This window comes from Balaenoptera physalus (assembly GCF_965194825.1).
Source record: "Balaenoptera physalus genome assembly, chromosome: 20".
Classification (NCBI taxonomy): domain Eukaryota; kingdom Metazoa; phylum Chordata; class Mammalia; order Artiodactyla; family Balaenopteridae; genus Balaenoptera; species Balaenoptera physalus.
Window position 1 is genome coordinate 44,118,508 of NC_138901.1, and position 19,326 is coordinate 44,137,833.

The 19,326-nt window shown below is 38.3% G+C and overlaps 1 protein-coding gene across 3 annotated transcripts in view; it reads left to right on the plus strand.

Moving 5' to 3' along the window:
- SLFN12 (schlafen family member 12) overlaps positions 1-19,326 on the plus strand; it is a 48,724-nt gene that overhangs the window by 29,059 nt on the left and 339 nt on the right. Inside the window, exon 4 of one of the 3 annotated variants that reach the window (XM_082440021.1) lies at positions 10,691-16,200. The exons of 1 other annotated variant lie outside the window; for it this stretch is intronic. In XM_082440021.1, the coding sequence (XP_082296147.1) occupies positions 10,691-11,271 (581 nt within the window). In that variant the 3' untranslated portion in view covers positions 11,272-16,200. Of the gene's footprint in view, positions 1-10,690; positions 19,279-19,326 lie in introns of those variants that run through there. One more of the 3 variants, XM_082440022.1, reaches the window with a different exon arrangement.

Below are 19,326 nucleotides of genomic sequence, written 5' to 3' on the forward strand. Positions count from 1 at the left end.
TAAGTTTTGGTATATTGTATTTTCATTTGTCTTGAGATATTTTTAAAATTCCCTTTTGATTTCCTCCTTGACCTAATAGCTATTCAACAGCGTGTTGTTTAGTTTCCAAGTATTTGTGAAATTCTCATTTTATTGTTGTTATTGATCTCTAGTTTCCTTTTATTTTGGTCAGAACAATACTTGGTATGGTTTCAATCTTTCTAAATTTGTTACGACTTGTTTGTGACCTAATGTGACCTATCTAAGAGAATGTCCCATGAGCACTTGAGAAGAATGTGTGTTCTGCTGGAGGGTGGAAAGTTCTGTATATGTCTAAGTTCATTTGATCTTTAGTTCAAGTCTGTTGTTTTCTTATTTGGATGTTCTAACCATTATTGAGAGTGAAAATAGTGAAGTCTTACACTAATATTTTATTGCTGCCAACTTCTCCATACAGATTTTTCAATATTTGCTTTATATACTTAAGTGCTGTGATGTTGGGTGCATATAGATTTACAGTTGTTACATCTCACTGTTGAATTGACCCTTTTATCACTGTGTTTTGACTTCTTTGTCTCCAAAGACTACTTTTTTAAAAAAATTCATTTTATTTTATTTTATTTTATTTTTTTTTTGGCCACACTGCACAGCATGTGGGATCTTACTTCCCCGATCAGGGATCCAACCCATGTCCCCTGCATTGGAGGTTCAGAGTCTTAACCACTGGACCGCCAGGGAAGTCCCACTAAAGACTATTTTAGACTTTAATTCTATTTTTCCTGATATAAGTATTGCCATTCCTGCTTTCTTTTAGTTACCATTTGTCTGGAGTATCGTTTTCCATCTCTTCATTTTCAACAGATATGTGTCCTTGAATCTAAAGTGAGTTTCTTATAGACAGCATATAATTGGATCTTAGTTTTTAATCCATACAACCATTCTAAATTTTTTGATTGGAAACATTAAACCATTTTCATTTAAAGTAATTATTAGTAAGGAAGGATTTATTATTGTCATTTTCTTAACTATTTTCTGTTTGTTCTTTTGTCCCTTTTTTCTCTCTTGCTGTCATCTTTGTGCGTCATTAGGGTTTTGTGGGGGGGGGTTGTTTGTTTTGTTTTTTATATTGTTAGGCTTGACTCCTTCCTCTTTTTGTGTGTGTAACTTCTATAGGTATTTTCTTTGTGATTACCATAGGGCTCACACAAAATATCTTATAGCTGTAAGAGTCTACTTTAAGCTGATAACAACTTAATTTCACTTGCATATAAAAACTATACTTTTACCTCTTCTCCCTCCACATTATATGCTATTAATGTCACAGTTTATATCTCTTTATATTGTGTATCCAATAACATAAGTTAATTATAGTTATTTTTAATACTTTAGTCATTTAAATTTTTTTAACATCTTTATTGGAGTCTAATTGCTTTACAATGTTGTGTTACTTTCTGCTGTATAACAAAGTGAATCAGCTATACGTATACATGTATCCCCATATCCCCTCCCTCTTGTGTCTCCCTCCCACCCTCCCTATCCCACCCCTCTAGGTGGTCACAAAGCACCGAGCTGATCTCCCTGTGCTATGCGGCTGCTTCCCACTAGCTATCTATTTTACATTTGGTAGTGTATATCTGTCAATGCCACTCTCTCACTTCATCCCAGCTTACCCTTACCCCTTCCTGTGTCCTCAAGTCCATTCTGTACATCTGTGTCTTTATTCCTGTCCTGCCCCTAGGTTCTTCAGAACCATTTTTGTTTTTTAGATTCCATATATATATGTTAGCATATGGTATTTGTTTTTCTCTTTCTGACTTACTTCACTCTGTATGACAGACTCTATGTCCATCCACCTCACTACAAATAACTCAATTTCGTTTCTTTTTATGGCTGAGTAATATTCCATTGTATATATGTGCCACATCTTCTTTATCCATTCATCTGTCGATGGACACTTAGGTTGCTTCCATGTTCTGTCTATTGTAAATAGAGCTGCAATGAACATTGTGGTACATGACTCTTTTTGAATTACGGTTTTCTCAGGGTATATACCCAGTAGTGGGATTGCTAGGTCATGTGGTAGTTCTGTTTTTAGTTTTTTAACAAACCTCCATACTGTTCTCCATAGTGGCTGTATCAATTTACATTCCCACCAACAGTGCAAGAGTGTTCCCTTTTCTCCACACCCTCTCCAGCATTTATCATTTGTAGATTTTTTGATGATGGCCATTCTGACCAGTGTGAGGTGATACCTCCTTGTAGTTTTGATTTGCATTTCTCTAATGATTAGTGATGTTGAGCATCTTTTCATGTGTTTGTTGGCAATCTGTATATCTCTGGAGAAATGTCTATTTAGGTCTTCTGCCTATTTTTGGATTGGGGTTTTTTTATTTGATTTTGAGCTGCATGAGTTGCTTGTATATTTTGGAGATTAATCCTTTGTCAGTTGCTTTGTTTGCAAATATTTTCTCCCATTCTGAGGGTTGTCTTTTCGTCTTGTTTATGGTTTCCTTTGCTGTGCAAAAGCTTTTAAGTTTCATTAGGTCCAATTTGTTTATTTTTGTTTTTATTTCCATTTCTCTAGGAGGTAAGTCAAAAAGGATATTGCTGTGATTTATGTCATAGAGTGTTCTGCCTATGTTTTCCTCTAAGAGTTTTATAGTGTCTGGCCTTACATTTAGGTCTTTAATCCATTTTGAGTTTATATTTGTGCATGGTGTTAGGGTGTGTTCTAATTTCATTCTTTTACATGTAGCTTTCCAGTTTTCCCAGCACCACTTATTGAAGAGGCTGTCTTTTCTCCCTTGTATATTCTTGCCTCCTTTATCAAAGATAAGGTGACCGTATGTGTGTGGGTTTATCTCTGGGCTTTTTATCCTATTCCATTGATCTATATTTCTGTTTTTGTGCTAGTATCATACTGTCTTGATTACTGTAGCTTTGTGGTATAGTCCGAAGTCAGGGTCTCTGATTCCTCCAGCTCCATTTTTCTTTCTCAATATTGCTTTGGCTATTCGGGGTCTTTTGTGTTTCCATACAAACTGTGAAATTTTTTGTTCTAGTTTTGTGAAAAATGCCATTGGTAGTTTGATAGGGATTGCATTGAATCTGTAGATTGCTTTGGGTAGTATAGTCATTTCTGCAAGGTTGATTCTTCCAATCCAAGAACATGGTATATCTCTCCATCTGTTTGTATCATCTTTCATTTCTTTCATCAGTGTTTTATAGTTTTCTGCATACAGGTCTTTTGTCTCCTTAGGTGGGTTTATTCCTAGGTATTTTATTCTTTTTGTTGCAGTGGTAAATGGGAGTGTTTCCTTAATTTCCCTTTCACATTTTTCATCATTAGTGTATAGGAATGCCAGAGATTTCTGTGCATTAATTTTGTAACCTGCTACTTTACCAAATTCATTGATTAGCTCTAGTAGTTTTCTGGTAGCATCTTTAGGATTCTCTATGTATAGTATCATGTCATCTGCAAACAGTGACAGTTTTACTTCTTCTTTTCTGATATGGATTCCTTTTATTTCTTTTTCTTCTCTCTTTGCTGTGGCTAAAACTTCCAAAACTAGTGGGCAACCTTGTCTTGTTCCTGATCTAAGTGGAAATGGTTTCAGTTTTTCACCATTGAGAACGATGTTGACTGTGGGTTTGTCATATATGGCCTTTATTATGTTGAGGTAAGTTCCCTCTATGCCTACTTTCTGGAGGGTTTTTATCATAAATGGGTGTTGAATTTTGTCACAAGCTTTTTCTGCATCTATTGAGATTATCATATGGTTTTTATCCTTCAATTTGTTAATATGTTGTATCACATTGATTGATTTGTGTATATTGAAGAATCCTTGCATTCCTGGGATAAACCCCACTTGATCATGCTGTATGATCCTTTTAATGTGCTGTTGTATTCTGTTGGCTAGTATGTTGTTGAGGATTTTTGCATCTATATTCATCAGTGATATTGGCCTGTAGTTTTCTTTTTTTGTGACATTTTTGTCTGGTTTTGGTATCTGGGTGATGGCGGCCTCGTAGAGTGAGTTTGGGAGTGTTCCTCGCTCTGCTATATTTTGGAAGAGTTTGAGAAGGATGGGTGTTAGCTCTTCTCTAAATGTTTGATAGAATTCGCCTGTGAAGCCATCTGGTCCTGGGCTTTTGTTTGTTGGAAGATTTTTAATCACAGTTTCAATTTCAGTGCTTGTGATTGGTCTGTTTATATTTTCTATTTCTTCCTGGTTCAGGCTTGGAAGTTTGTGCTTTTCTAAGAATCGGTCCATTTCTTCCAGGTTGTCCATTTTATGGGCATATAGTTGCTTGTAGTAATCTCTCATGATCCTTTGTATTTCTGCACTGTCAGTTGTTACTTCTCCTTTTTCATTTCTAATTCTGTTGATTTGAGTCTTCTCCCTTTTTTTCTTGATGAGTCTGGCTAATGGTTTATCAATGTTTTTTATTGTCTCAAAGAACCAGCTTTTAGTTTTGTTGATCTTTGCTATCGTTTCTTTCATTTCTTTTTCATTTATTTCTGATTTGATTTTTATGATTTCTTTCCTTCTGCTAACTTTGGGAATTTTTTGTTCTTCTTTCTCTAATTGCTTTAGGTGTAAGGTTAGGTTGTTTATTTGAGATTTTTCTTGTTTCTTGAGGTAGGATTGTATTGCTATTAAACTTCCCTCTGAGAACTGCTTTTGCTGCAGCCCATAGGTTTTGGGTCGTCGTATTTTCATTGTCATTTGTTTTTAGGTATTTTTTGATTTCCTCTTTGATTTCTTCAGTGATCTCTTGGTTATTTAGTAGTGCATTGTTTAGCCTCCATGTGTTTGTAAGTTTTACAGTTTTCTCCCTATAATTGATATCTAGTCTCATAGAGTTGTGTCCGGAAAAGGTACTTGATACAATTTCAATTTTCTTAAATTTACCAAGGCTTGATTTGTGACCCAAGATATGATCTATCCTGGAAAATGTTCCATGAGCACTTGAGAAGAAAGTGTATTCTGTTGTTTTTGGATGAAATGTCCTATAAATAGCAATTAAGTCCATCTTGTTTAATGTCTCATTTAAAGCTTGTGTTTCCTTATTTATTTTCATTTTGAATGATATGTCTATTGGTGAAAGTGGGGTGTTAAAGTCCCCTGCTATGATTGTGTTACTGTCGATTTCCCCTTTTATGGCTGTTAGCAGTTGCCTTATGTATTGAGGTGCTCTTATGTTGGGTGCATAAATATTTACAATTCTTATATCTTCTTCTTGGATTGATCCCTTGATCATTATGTAGTGTCCTTCTTTTTCTCTTGTAATAGTCTTTATTTTAAAGTCTATTTTGTCTGATATGAGAATAGCTACTCCAGCTTTCTTTTGATTTCCATTTGCATGGAACACCTTTTTCCATCCCCTCACTTTCAGTCTGTATGTGTCCCTAGGTCTGAAGTGGGTCTCTTGTAGACAGCATATATACGGGTCCTGTTTTTGTATCCATTCAGTCAGTCTATGTCTTTTGGTTGGAGCATTTAATCCATTTGCATTTAAGGTAATTATTGATATGTATGTTCCTATCACCATTTTCTTAACTGTTTTGGGTTTGTTTTTGTAGGTCTTTTCTTTCTCTTGTGTTTCCTGCCTAGAGAATTTCCTTTAGCATTTGTTGTAAAGCTGGTTTGGTGGTGCTGAATTCTCTTAGTTTTTGCTTGTCTGTAAAGGTTTTAATTTCTCCGTCGAATCTGAATGAGATCCTTGCTGGGTAGAGTAATCTTGGTTGTAGGGCTTCCCTGGTGGCACAGTGGTTAAGAATCCGCCTGCCAATGCAGGGGACACGGGTTTGAGCCCTGGTCCAGGAAGATCCCACATGCCACGGAGCAACTAAGCCCCTGCACCACAACTACTGAGCCTGTGCTCTAGAGCCCGTGAGCCACAACTACTGAGCCCAAGTGCTGCAACTACTGAAGCCTCACACCTAGAGCCCATGCTCCACAACAAGAGAAGCCACCGCAATGAGAAGCCTGAGTACCACAATGAAGAGTAGCCCCCACTAGCCGCAATTAGAGAAAGCCCGCACGCAGCGACGAAGACCCAACACAGCCAAAAATAAACAAATAAATATGTAAATATTTTTTTAAAATCTTGGTTGTAGATTTTTCCCTTTCATCACTTGAAATATGTCCTGCCACTCTCTTCTGGCTCGCAGAGTTTCTGCTGAAAGATCTGCTGTTAACCTTATGGGGAGTCCCTTGTATGTTATTTGTTGCTTTTCCCTTGCTGCTTTTAATACTTTTTCTTTGCATTTAATTTTTGATAGTTTGATTAATATGTGTCTTGGCGTGTTTCTCCTTGGATTTATCCTGTATGGGACTCTCTGGGCTTCCTTGACTTGATTGACTATTTCCTTTCCCATATTAAGGAAGTTTTCAACTATAATCTGTTCAAATATTTTCTCAGTCCCTTTCTTTTTCTCTTCTTCTTCTGGGACCCCTATAATTCAAATGTTTGTGCGTTTAATGTTGTCCCAGAGGTCTCTTAGGCTGTCTTCATTTCTTTTCATTCTTTCTTCTTTATTCTGCTCTGCAGTAGTTATTTCCACTATTTTATCTTCCAGGTCACTTATCCGTTCTTCTGCCTCAGTTATTCTGCTATTGATTCCTTCTAGAGAATTTTTAATTTCATTTATTGTGTAGTTCATCATTGTTTGTTTGCTCTTTAGTTCTTTTAATTCCTTGTTAAATGTTTCTTGTATTTTCTCCATTCTATTTCCAACATTTTGGATCATCTTTACTATCATTCCTCTGAATTCTTTTTCAGGTAGACTGCCTATTTCCTCTTCATTTGTTTGGTCTGGTGGGTTTTTACTTTGCTCCTTCATCTGCTGTGTATTTCTTTGTCTTCTGATATTACTTATCTTACTGTGTTTGAGGTCTCCTTTTTGCAGGCTGCAGGTTCATAGTTCCCGTTGTTTTTGGTGTCTGCCCCCAGTGGGTAAGGTTGGTTCAGTGGGTTGTGTTGGCTTCCTGGTGGAGGGGACTGGGGCCTGTATTCTGGAGGATGGGTCTGGATCTTGTCTTTCTGGTGGGCAGGACCACGTCTGGTGGTGTGTTTTGGGGTGTCCGAGAGCTTATTATGATTTTAGGCAGCCTCTCTGCTAATGGGTGGGGTTGTGTTCCTGTCTTGCTAGTTGTTTGGCATGGGGTGTCCAGCACTGGAGCTTGCTGGTCGTTGAGTGGAGCTGGGTCTTAGCGTTGAGACGGAGATCTCTGGGAGAGGTCTCACTGATTGATATTACGTGGGGCTGGGAAGTCTCTGGTGGGCCAATGTCCTGAACTCGGCTCTCCCACCTCAGAGGCTCAGGCCTGACACCTGGCCAGAGCACCAAGACCCTGTCAGCCACACGGCTCCAAAGGGACATATGATGGATCCAAGATTCCTGAGCCCAGACATCTCAGGGTCTAGGAGAGAGAGGCAGAGAGATGAGGAACAATCCTGGCTCTGTGTGGAAGGGACTCCATCCCAGAAGCCCCAGAGGCAGGAACTGCCTCTAGTTAGCTTGTCACTGTATACGATGCCTGGCACACCGTGCTTGGTAAGTATTCGGTGAATGAATGAATGAATCTCATTTAACTTTTATACTACATTAAAAGTGATTTATCCACTACTGTTATAATAATATGGTTTTCTGTTTTTGTCTATATATTTACCTTTACCAATGACTTTTATGCTTTCATGTTGCTGTTTAACATCTTTTATTTTCAACTTGAAGAACTCCCTTTAGCATTTCTTATAAAGTAGGTCTAATAGTGATGAATTCTCTTAGCTTTTGTTTGTTCTAGAAAGTCTTTATCTCCCCTTCACTTTTGAAGGACAGGTTTGCTGTGTATGTATTCTTGGTTGGAAGTTTTCTTCTGTCAGAACTTTGAATATATCATCCCACTCTCTTCTGGCATTCAGTGTTTCCTAAGAAAAAGCCACTGATAGTGTTATCGGGGGTTCCCTTTTATGTCACAAGTTGCTTTTCTCTTACTCCTTTCAAAATTATCCTTTTTATCTTTAACTTTTGACAATTTGATTATAATGTGTCTTAATGTAAGTCTCTTCTGATTCAGCTTATTTGGTATCTTTTGGACTTCCTAGATCTGGATGTTTATTGTGAGGTTTGAAAAGTTTTCGGCCATTACTTCTTGGCATAAGCTTTCTGCACCTTTTTCTTTTTTCCTTCTGGAACTTCCATAATGCATACATTGGTTTACTTGATGGTGTCCCATCAGTTTTCACTCTTTTTCATTCTTTTTTCTTTTTTCTCTTTTTACTGGATGATTTCCAGTGACCTGTCTTCCAGTTTATTGGTCTTTTCTTCTGCTTGATCTATTCTGTTGTTGAACCCCTCTATTGAATTTTTCAGTTAACTTGTTGTATGCTTCAGTTCTATGATTTCTTTTTGGTACTTTTTAGTATTTTCTGTCTCTGTTGAAAACCTCCCTTTGTTCATACATTGCTTTCGTGACCTAAGAAAACATCATTAAGGCCATTATTTTGAATTCTCTTTTGGGTAAATCATGTAGCTCCATTTCATTAGGAAAAGGTTTCTAGAGGTTAATCTTGTTCTTTAATTTTGAACATATTCCCCTGTTTCTTCTTTTTTCTTGACTCTGTGTTGGTTTCTGCACATTATATAAAACAGCCACTTCTTCCAGTTTTCACAGACTGACCTCATGTAGGAGATGAACTCACTAATCAGTTCAGCCAGAGATTCTGGGTACCTCTCAAAGCTTTGTGCTCATTTTAGATGCTGTCTTTGTTCTTAGTCTTCCCCAGAGTAAGCCAAGTCCCATCAGTGCCCTGGTTCAGGCAAGATAGAAGCCAGTGCCTCAGGTTGCAGCCAGAAAAGTTGAAGCACTAGATGTGTGTCCCAATTCCTCCTCTCCTTAGGGAGAATTTGAGAGATGGAGTTTATCACCCACTTGCTCTTGACAAATACCTGCATACTAGTTCAGACTGTGTGCTCTTTCACACTGTTGCTTTGTTCTCTGTTGCCCTCTGGAACCTAGTGAATGCCAGGCCCTGTCAGCTCTCAGAGAAGGATGGGTTAGAAGTCAGTCCCTCTGGTAGCAACTGGAAAGTTTTGGGAGCTAGATGTGCATTCCAACTCCTTCTAGGGAGAATCGGAGGCTTGGTTTTATAACTGGAGTGGGTCAGGGGAAGAGCAACAGGAGGTATCCACATGCCCATTCACACTCCCAAGGGACTAGTGATTGCTTTCCCCATCAGTTCCCAGAGACAGACAAGTAAGACGCCAGACTCTCAGACAGCAGGTATGAAAGTTAGGGCACTAGATGTGCAATCTAATCTCTTCCAGAGAGAAGCTGGGAACTGACTTTTTTGTCTGCTTGCTCTCTACTGAGCCAAAAGGAAGAACCACTGGAAGTACTCTGGGTCCAGGAGACTAGTGAATGCTGGGCTTCTTCAGCTCTCAGAGATAAGCAAGTTAGAAGCCAGTCTCTTGGGTAGCAGCCATAAAAGATGGGGTACTAGATGTGTGGTCCAAACCTTTTGCTCCTTAGGGAGAAGCTAGGATTTGAGGGTTCCCTCCTGACTGTATGGTGCTGTGCTAGGGGTGAAGTTTCTGGCAAGGCTGTGTCTCAACTTTTCCTACCCATTTTAATGTGGTTATTTTCTCAGTCACCCAATGTGCAGGAGTCTCTCAACTAGTTTCTAGATTTCTCTCAGAGGGAATTGATCCACATGTAGCTATTTGTTTGTTGCATCCACAGGTGGAGGGAGAGTCTGGAGCCTCCTGTTCTGTCCTCTTGGTCTTTAAATCCCTTTTTGATAAATTCCAATACCTGAATCACTTGTCAGTCTTTTTCTCGTATCCATTTTTTCTCTTGTTTTTTTTGGTAGTTTGTCCTGATTTTTATCATATCTCTGAATTTTTTATTGTACCATGGATGGCAAATTATAGAGGCTTTGGAAGGTGTTATATTCCTCCAAAGAGGATTATACTTTGTTTTGTCAGGTAGATAGAGTACCAGTGATAACCTTGATTTTTTTTGAAGATTGGTTTTATGCTTTTCTAGGGATAATATCTTTAAATTTTGCCTTTACTGTTAGGTCACGGCTCTTCTTGAGTCTCAACTTAAAGTCTGGGGTGTTTACCACAGGCCCTCCACTTTGCAGGGACTTGAATTCCAGTCTAAGTCCCCCCACCACCATGAGGTTGATGAAATTCAGGTTCAGCTCTTTAGCCTCCCAGTTGATATTTTCTTCTGGGTTTCCAGCATCTCACCCTGTATTTGCCAGTGAATTGAAAAAAATCTGTATGTAGATTTTGGCTGCTTCTCTGCAGTTTCATCCTCTCTGAGATTTTCCCACTCAAATTCCAGATCCTCTGGTAGCCCTGAATTCCAACCTCTTTTTCTTCAGCCTAGTAAAACTGATGATTTCTGCTTGGGCTCTCTTCATCCATGACATGATATGGAAAATATCCTTAGACAAAAAGCTGGGATGATCGTGGCACTACTTCCTGTGCTTCCTCTCCATCAAAGATTGTAACCCTTTAAGTCCTGCTTGTACTGGTTGCTCTCCAGTTCTTTAAATTTCTGTTTTATATGTTTTATACAACTTTTATAGTTGTTTTTAGTGGGAGGGTTGGTCTGGTACAAGCTACTTTGTCATGGTTGGAATTGGAAGCTTCCAGTGTTTAAAATTTTATTATAATTATTTTCATATCTAGTGCCATCAGAAAAGGTGACATATGTTCCAGAAATCCTCTATGAGAAACTGTTCTCACAACACAAAGGACTTGCACAGTTAATACGTAATGAAATAGGCTCCATTCGTCAAGGTACATTGATCTTTTCTAAGAGCTGGTCTTTGGATCTGGGCTTGCAAGAGAGCCAGAAAGTCATCTGTGATGCACTTCTAATTGCCCAGGACCGTCCACCAGTCTTATACACCTTCCTCAGGGAACTGAATAAGGAATTAAAAGGTTATTCTATACAAACTGCCTTAACTTTAAAGAATAAACTGGTAAAAATTGGTGGTTACAGTGGGAAAGTGTGTGTCATGACAAAGATCTATTGGAGTGAAGAATCTTCTACATTGACTGAAGGCAATACCAGACTTCTTCATGATTCAAGCTTATCTGCAATTTACCCTAAGTCCTACACTCTTATAACCACTCAAACAATGAGTGACTTGAAGAAGGCCCTTTTTATAGTCTTGAAGAGACTCGGAACTTTGAATGACCAATTTGACTCTGAGATTTTTCAACACCTCTCAGATAATCAGTATGGATTACTTTCAGAGGAATGAAAAAAGGATGTTTAAATCTTGTCCAAGGCTCACCTGAATCATGGAAAGTAGACCAGGCTACAAAGATGTTTTTCATTATATAGTCAATGGTGTTCCCAAATTGTGGAAAATATGCCTTTGAAAAGCTTTGCAAGGAAGGCAACATGATGGGACCTTGGAAAATCAAATTTAGTCTTCATTTATTTCTTCCTAAATGGTCTTCATATGTATTGTTTAAGAGTTATTAAGAAAATAAATTTGTTAATTATGCTGTGCACAGTTTGTTATTTACTCCTTGCATAGTTCATGGATAAATTGTCTTCCACTTTTAAGTTGGGAAAAATGGCAATGCTTTTATTTTTAATAACAACAACAACGGAAATTCCCAGGATATACCCAGAAAACCTTTATAACTTAGAAAAGATGATCATTGATGACATTCAGAGTGTTTATAATGGAAATGAAGAAGAAGGCAAAATTTATTACCCTTCCCTGCAAAATTCTCTGCATTTTCTTGGACCACTTTTACACTATTCACTTGGAGGAGTTAGGGCTTGTCTAATTGCTCAGCTGGTACCCTTAAGAACTCAGCAGAACTGTTGGTGGGAATGTAAATTGACACAGCCACTATGGAGAACAGTATGGAGGTTCCTTAAAAAACTAAAAATAGAACTACCATACGACCCAGCAATCCCACTACTGGGCATATACCCTGAGAAAACCATAGTTCAAAAAGATTCATGTACCAAAATGTTCATTGCAGCTCTATTTACAATAGCCAGGACATGGAAGCAACCTAAGTGTCCATCATCGGATGAATGGATAAAGAAGATGTGGCATATATATACAATGGAATATTACTCAGCCATAAAAAGAAATGAAATGGAGGTATTTGTAATGAGGTGGATAGAGTTAGAGTCTGTCATACAGAGTGAAGTAAGTCAGAAAGAGAAAAACAAATACAGTATGCTAACACATATATATGGAATCTAAGGAAAAAAAAAAAAAAGGCCATGAAGAACCTAGTGGCAAGACGGGAAGAAAGACACAGACCTACTAGAGAATGGACTTGAGGATATGGGGAGGGGGAGGGGTGAGATGTGACAGGGTGAGAGAGTGTCATGGACATATATATACTACCAAATGTAAACTAGATAGCTAGTGGGAAGCAGCCGCATAGCACAGGGAGATCAGCTCGGTGCTTTGTGACCACCTAGAGGGATGGGATGGGGAGGGTGGGAGGGAGGGAGATGCAAGAGGGAAGAGATATGGGAACATATGTATATGTATAACTGATTCACTTTGTTATAAAGCAGAAACTAACACACCATTGTAAAGCAATTATACTTCAATAAAGATGTTTAAAAAAAAAAAAAAGAACTCAGCAGAATCGTCATTTTAACATTCGGAATTGAAGGTGATATAGAGTTTTCCAGACAGGCAAAAGATAAAGGAGTTCATCACCACTAGACTGGTGGTACAAGAAATGTGAAAGGGTCTTGTTTAAGCTGAAATGAAAGGGTGCTAATTAGTACAGATGGTCTCTGTCTTAAGATGGTTTGACTTAGGATTTTTTGACTTTATGATGGTGCAAAAGCAATTCGCATTCAGTAGAAACCATACTTCAAATTTTGAATTTTGATCTTTTCCTGAGCTAGTCACATGCGATATGATGCTGGGCAGTGGCAGTGAGCCACAACTCCCAGTCAGCCATGCAATCATGAGGGTAAACAACCGATACTCTATAGTATATTGTGTTGCTTCCTGCTTCTGGTGAGAAGAAGAGGAAGGCAATTACTCTTGAGATGAAACTCAAGATAATTGCCCTGCATGAAAGTAGTAAGCCAGTAATGGCCATCACATGTGAGTTAGGACTTTTGCAATCGATGATCTCGACCATCTTAAAGGATAAGCGAATCAGTGATGCAGTGAAATTGTCAGCATCAGTAAATCCGCTGTCTTCATGAAGAAATTACCTGGGCTAATTGATGATATGAAAAAATGTATCGACACTAGAGTGGAAGACCAGATACAGAAGTGCATACCACTTAGCCTACTGAGGATCTAGGCTAAGGCAAGAAGTGTTTTCCATACACTGAAAGAGCATGCTGGGACTTCCCTGGTGGCGCAGTTGTTAAGACTCCGTGCTCCCAATGTGGGGGCCCCCCGTTTGATCCCTGGTCAGGGAACTAGATCCCACATGCATGTTGCAACTAAGAGTTCGCATGCCACAACTAAGGAGCCGGTGAGCTGCAACTAAGGAGCCTGCCTGCCACTACTAAGACCCAGCAAAACCAAATAAAAATAAACAAATAAATATTTTTTAAAACTTGTAAAAAAATAAAAATAAAAAAATAATAGAGCATGCTGATGATCTTACATATACGCAAATGTTTATAGCGAGGCGTGGGTGGTTCCAACGTTTCAAAAGGCATCGTAATTTTCATAACGTGAAGGTCAGTGGTGAGGCAGCAGGTTGCTGATGCTAAAGGTACCACAGCGTTTAAGGAAGAACTGCATAGGATAATTGTGGATGCAAAATATTTGCCAGAACACGTATGTAATGTCGATGAAATTAGCTTGTTCTGAAAACGTATGCCAGAGCATACATACATTCATCAGAAGTCTGAGACAATGCCAGGATTCAAGGCATTCAAAGACTATATAATGCCACTTTGGGGTAGAAATGTTGCAAGGTTCAAACTAGAGCTTTTCTTAATCTACCACTTGGAGAACCCTAGAGCATTCAGGAATATGAGAAAGCATATACTTCCCATTTATTGTTGCCATAACAGGAAAGCCTGGATGTCATTAGCATTGTTTGAAAACAGGTTTTTGAACAGTTTTATTGTGCACGCAAGAGAATGTTGTAGGCAAAACATTCAATTCAAGATTCTTCTGATCTTAGACAATGCTCCAAGGCATCCACATCATGTCAGCGACATGATGTAAAGGTTGTGTATTTGCTACTGATCACAACGGTACTCATACAGTCAATGGACCAAGGTGCAATAGCTACATTCAGAGCATCCTATTTATGCCAAATGTTTGCATACACTTTTGAACTGGCTGAATCTGGCCAAATGCTCTGAGAGATCTGGAAAAGTTTTCACATTGTAAATGCTATCCAGAGCATTGCTGTAGCATGGAAAGAAGTCACACAGCAATGCGTGAAGACATATGTGAACACATTCAAAAGATTCTGCTGCTGATGAAATAGTAAGTAACAAGATACTAGTGCTTGAGAAACAGCTAGAGTTGGACGTTGATGAAGAGGATATTCATGAGCTTGTTGGCATCAAGGCTGAAGAGCTTTCCAATGAGGAGCTGATCAAACTGGAGGAAAAAAAAGTTAAAAAGTTGGGGGACTTCCCTGGTGGTCCAGTGGTTAAGACTTCGCCTTCCAAAGCAGGGGGTGTGGGTTTGATCCCTGGTCGAGGAGTTAAGATCCCACATGCCTCGCAGCCAAAAACACCAAAACATAAAACAGAAGCAATATTGTAACAAATTCAATAAAGACTTAAAAAAAAAAGTAAAGAAGTTGAGGCAGAAGAAGAAGAAGTTATACCCAAGGCACCAAGAAAGTTCATAGCAAAGAAACTGGCAGAGACATTTACTACCATGAGCAGGGGCATGTGGATATTAGAAGAAATGGACATCAATTACAAGAGGTTCTCAAGAGCTAACAGGCAGATACAGGATACTCTTATTTGCTGTAGAGAAATATGTAATGAAAAGAAGAAACAAACTGTACAGTCAAAACTTGAAAGCTTCCTGAATAATACTATGCCTGCTAAAGCATCAGCAAGTATAGATGCCCTGATGCCTTCTATCAGCTATTCTCAAGCCTCATCAGGAGAGAAATTGATGACCCTGTCCCTGTAGCCTCCATATCATCCAGCAATTCATTTTAGTTCAATGCTTCAAACATTCTTCAGGCCTACTGCACTTTCAGCTGTGTACCTTAATGGTGAGTATCCATATGACCATTCTGGTTTTCACTTTCAGTACAGTGGTCAATAAATTATATGAGATATTCAACATTTTAATATAAAAGTAGGCTTTGTGTTAGGTGATTTTGCCCATCTGTAGGCTAATGTAAGTGTTCTGGCTCATTTAAGGTAGGCTAGGCTGAGCTATGATATTCAGTAGGTTACTTGTATTACATGCAGTTTTTACTTAAAATATTTTCTTATTGATGAGTTTATTGGGACATAAATCCATCATAAATCTAGGAAGATCTGTAATAGGAAAACATGAAAGTATAAATCTCACTGGTAAAAGTAAATATATAGTAAAATTCAGGATAATCTGTTATAAAGGTGGTGGTTAATCACTTGTAAAGCTAGTATGAAGGTTAAAAGACAAAAGTGGTAAAAAATAACTATAACTACAATAATTTGTTAAGGGATACACAGGACAAAAAGATGCAAACTGTGACATCAAAAACAAAATGTGGGTGGGGGAGAGTAAAAATCTAGAGCTTTAGAATGTGTTCAAACTTAAGTTGTTATCAATGTAGAATAGACCATTATAACTTGTTACAGGTAAGCTTCACAGTAACCACAAAGCAAAAACCTATAGTAGATACACAAAAGATAAAGGGATAAGAATCTAAACATACTACTACAGAAAATCATCAAATCACAAAGCTAGTGAGTGAGAGAAGAAAAAAGAAACAGAGGAACTACAAAACAGCAGGAAACAACGAACAAAACAGTACTAAATACAAACCCATCAATAATTATTTAAAAAATTTTTGTATGTATGTAAGTGCAGATGATTTTATTTAAGTTTCAGGTATACAGTATAGTGATTCACGGGGGTTTTTTGTTTTTTGTTTTTGGCCATGCCACACAGTATGTGGCATCTTAGTTACCGGACCAAAGATCGAACCCGTGACCCCTGCAGTGGAAGCGCAGAGTCTTAACCACTGGACCACCAGGGAAGTCCCAGACGTCTGTTTTTCAAAACCTACAAAGACCAGGGGAAAGCACGAATGCAGTCCCCCACTACCACAAATTATGCAGTCGAGTTTCCCATATTTGGGGAAATCGCAGGGGTCAGCACATCCGGAGTGCAATGGATAAGCCTTGCCCTGGGAAAACCACCTTCGTGATCATGGTATCTCCCCTGCCAGGTAAGTATGTGATTCACAATTTTTAAAGGTTATACTTCATTGATAGTTGTTATAAAATATTGGCTATATTCCTTGCGTTGTACAATATATCCTTGTAGCCTATTTATTTTATACATAGTAGTTTGTACCTCTTAATCCCCTACCCTTATTTTTCCCCTCCCCACTTCCTTCTCCCCACTGGTAACCACTAGTTTGTTCTCTGTATCTGTGAGTCTGTTTCTTTTTGGTTATACTCACTAGTTTGTTTTATATTTTAGATTCTACATATAAGTGATATCGTACAGTATTTGTCTTTCTCTGTCTGACTTATTTCACTAATCATAATACCCTCTAAGTTGATCCATGTTGCTGCAAATGGCAAAATTTCATTCTTTTTATGGCTAAGTAGTATTCCATTGTGTATATATATATATATATATATATATATACCACATCTTCTTTATCCATTCATTGCTGATGACACTTAGGTTGCTTCTATATCTTGGCAATTGTAAATAATGCTATGAACATTGGGATGCATATGTCTTTTCAAATTAGTGTTTTCATTTTTTGGATATATACCCAGGAGTGGACTTGCTGGGTGATATGGTAGTTCTCTTTTTATTTTTTTGAGAAAGCTCCATACTGTTTTCCACATCCTCAACAACATTTTTTTAAAATTTATTTATTTTTGGTTGCGTTGGGTCTTTGTTGCTGTGCGTGGGCTTTTTCTAGTTGCGGTGAGCAGGGGCTACTCTTAATTGTGGCGCGCGGGCTTCTCATTGCGGTGGCTTCTCGTGTTGTGGAGCACAGGCGCTAGGTGTGCAGGCTTCAGTAGTTGTGGCACGTGGGCTCAGTAGTTGTGGCTTGCGGGCTCTAGAGCTCAGGCTCAGTAGTTGTGGCACACGGGCTTAGTTGCTCCACGGCATGTGGGATCTTCCCAGACCAGGGCTCGAACCCGTGTCCCCTGCATTGGCAGGTGGATTCTTAACTACTGCGCCACCAGGGAAGCCCAACATTTTTATTTGTGTTCTTTTTGATGGTAGCCATTCTGACCATATGAGGTGATAATATCTCATTGTGGTTTTAATTTGCATTTCTCTGATGATTAACAATGTTGAACATCTTTTCATGTGCCTGTTGGCCATATGTATGTCTTCTTTGGAAAAACGTCTATTCAGGTCGTCTGCCCATTTTTAAATCAGGTTGCTTGGTTTTTTGATGTTAAGTTGTATGAGCTATTTTAATATTTTGGATACTAACCCCTTATCAGTCGTATCATTTGCAAATCTTTTCTCCTATTCAGTAGGTTGTCTTTTCATTTTGTCGATGGTTTCCTTTGCTGTGCAAAAGCTTTTAAGTTTCACTAGGTCCCATTTGTTTATTTTTGCTTTTATTTCCTTTGCTTTAGGAGACAGATCCAAAAAAATATATTGCTACGACTTATGTCAAAGAGTGTTCCGCCTATGTTTTCTTCTAGGAGTTTTATGGTTTCCAGTCTTACATTTAGGTCTTTAATCCATTTTGAGTTTATTTTTGTAAATGGTGATAGAGAATGTTCTAATTTCATTCTTTTATATGTAGCTGTCTAGTTTTCCCAGCACCACTTATTGAAGAGATTGTCTTTTCTCCATTTTATATTCTTTTTTTAAAAAATATTTATTTATTTAATTTATTTTTTGGCTGCATCGGGTCTTAGTTGCAGCACATGGGATCTTTGTTGTGGCATGGGTTCTTTGTTGTGGTGTGCAGGCTTCTCTAGTTGTGGTGCACGGGTTTTCTCTTCTCTAGTTGTGGCACACGGGCTCCAGGGCACGTGGGTTCTGTAGTTTGCGGCACATAGGCTCTCTCGTTGAGGCGTGTAAGCTCAGTAGTTGTGGCATGAGGGCTTAGTTACCCTGGGGCATGTGGGATCTTAGTTCCCTGTCCAGGGGTGGAACCTGAGTCCCTGCATTGGAAGGCGGATTCTTTACCACTGGACCACCAGGGAAGTCCCTCTCCATTTTATATTCTCACCTCCTTTGTCGTAGATTAATTGACCATAAGTGCATGGGTTTATTTCTGGGATTTCTATCCTGTTCCATTGATCTATATCTTACACTTATACACAAAATTAACTCAAAACGGATCAAAAACTTGAACATTAGACCTGAAACCATAAAACTCCTAGAAGAAAACATAGGCGGTAAGCTTCTTGACATCTGTCTTGGTGATGTTTTTTTTTGGATTGACACAAAAAGCAAAGGTAACAAAAGCAAAAATAAATAAACGAGACTACATCAAACTAAAAAGCTCCTGCACAGTTAAGGAAACCATCAACAGAATTAAAAAGCAACATACCAAATGGGAGAAAATGTTTGCAAATCATGTGTCTGATGAGGGGTTAATATCCAAAGTATAAAAAGAACTCATACAATTCAATAACAACAAAACAAAACAAATAATATAATTTTTAAATGGGCACAGGATCTGAATAGACATTTTTCTAAAGAAGACATACAGATAGCCAACAAGTACATGAAAAAGTGCTTAACATCACTAATCATCAGGGAAGTGAAAATCAAAACCACAATGAGATATCACCTCACACCTGTTAGAATGGCTGTCATCAAAAAGACAAGAAATAACAAGTGTTAGTGAGGATTAAAGGAAAGGGAACCCCTGTGCACTGTTAGTGGGAATATAAATTTGTGCAACCAGTATGGAAAATAGTATGGAAGTTACTCAAAAAATTAAAAGTAGAATTACCATATGACCCAGCAAGTCTACTTCTGGGTATTTATCCAAAGAAAACAAAAACACTCACTCAAAGGTACATGCACACTTATGTTTATTGCAGCATTATTTACAATAGCCAAGATATGGAAGAAACTCATGTCCATATATTCTGTATATTCATTATACACACACACACACACACACACACACACACACACACACACAACGGAACATTATTC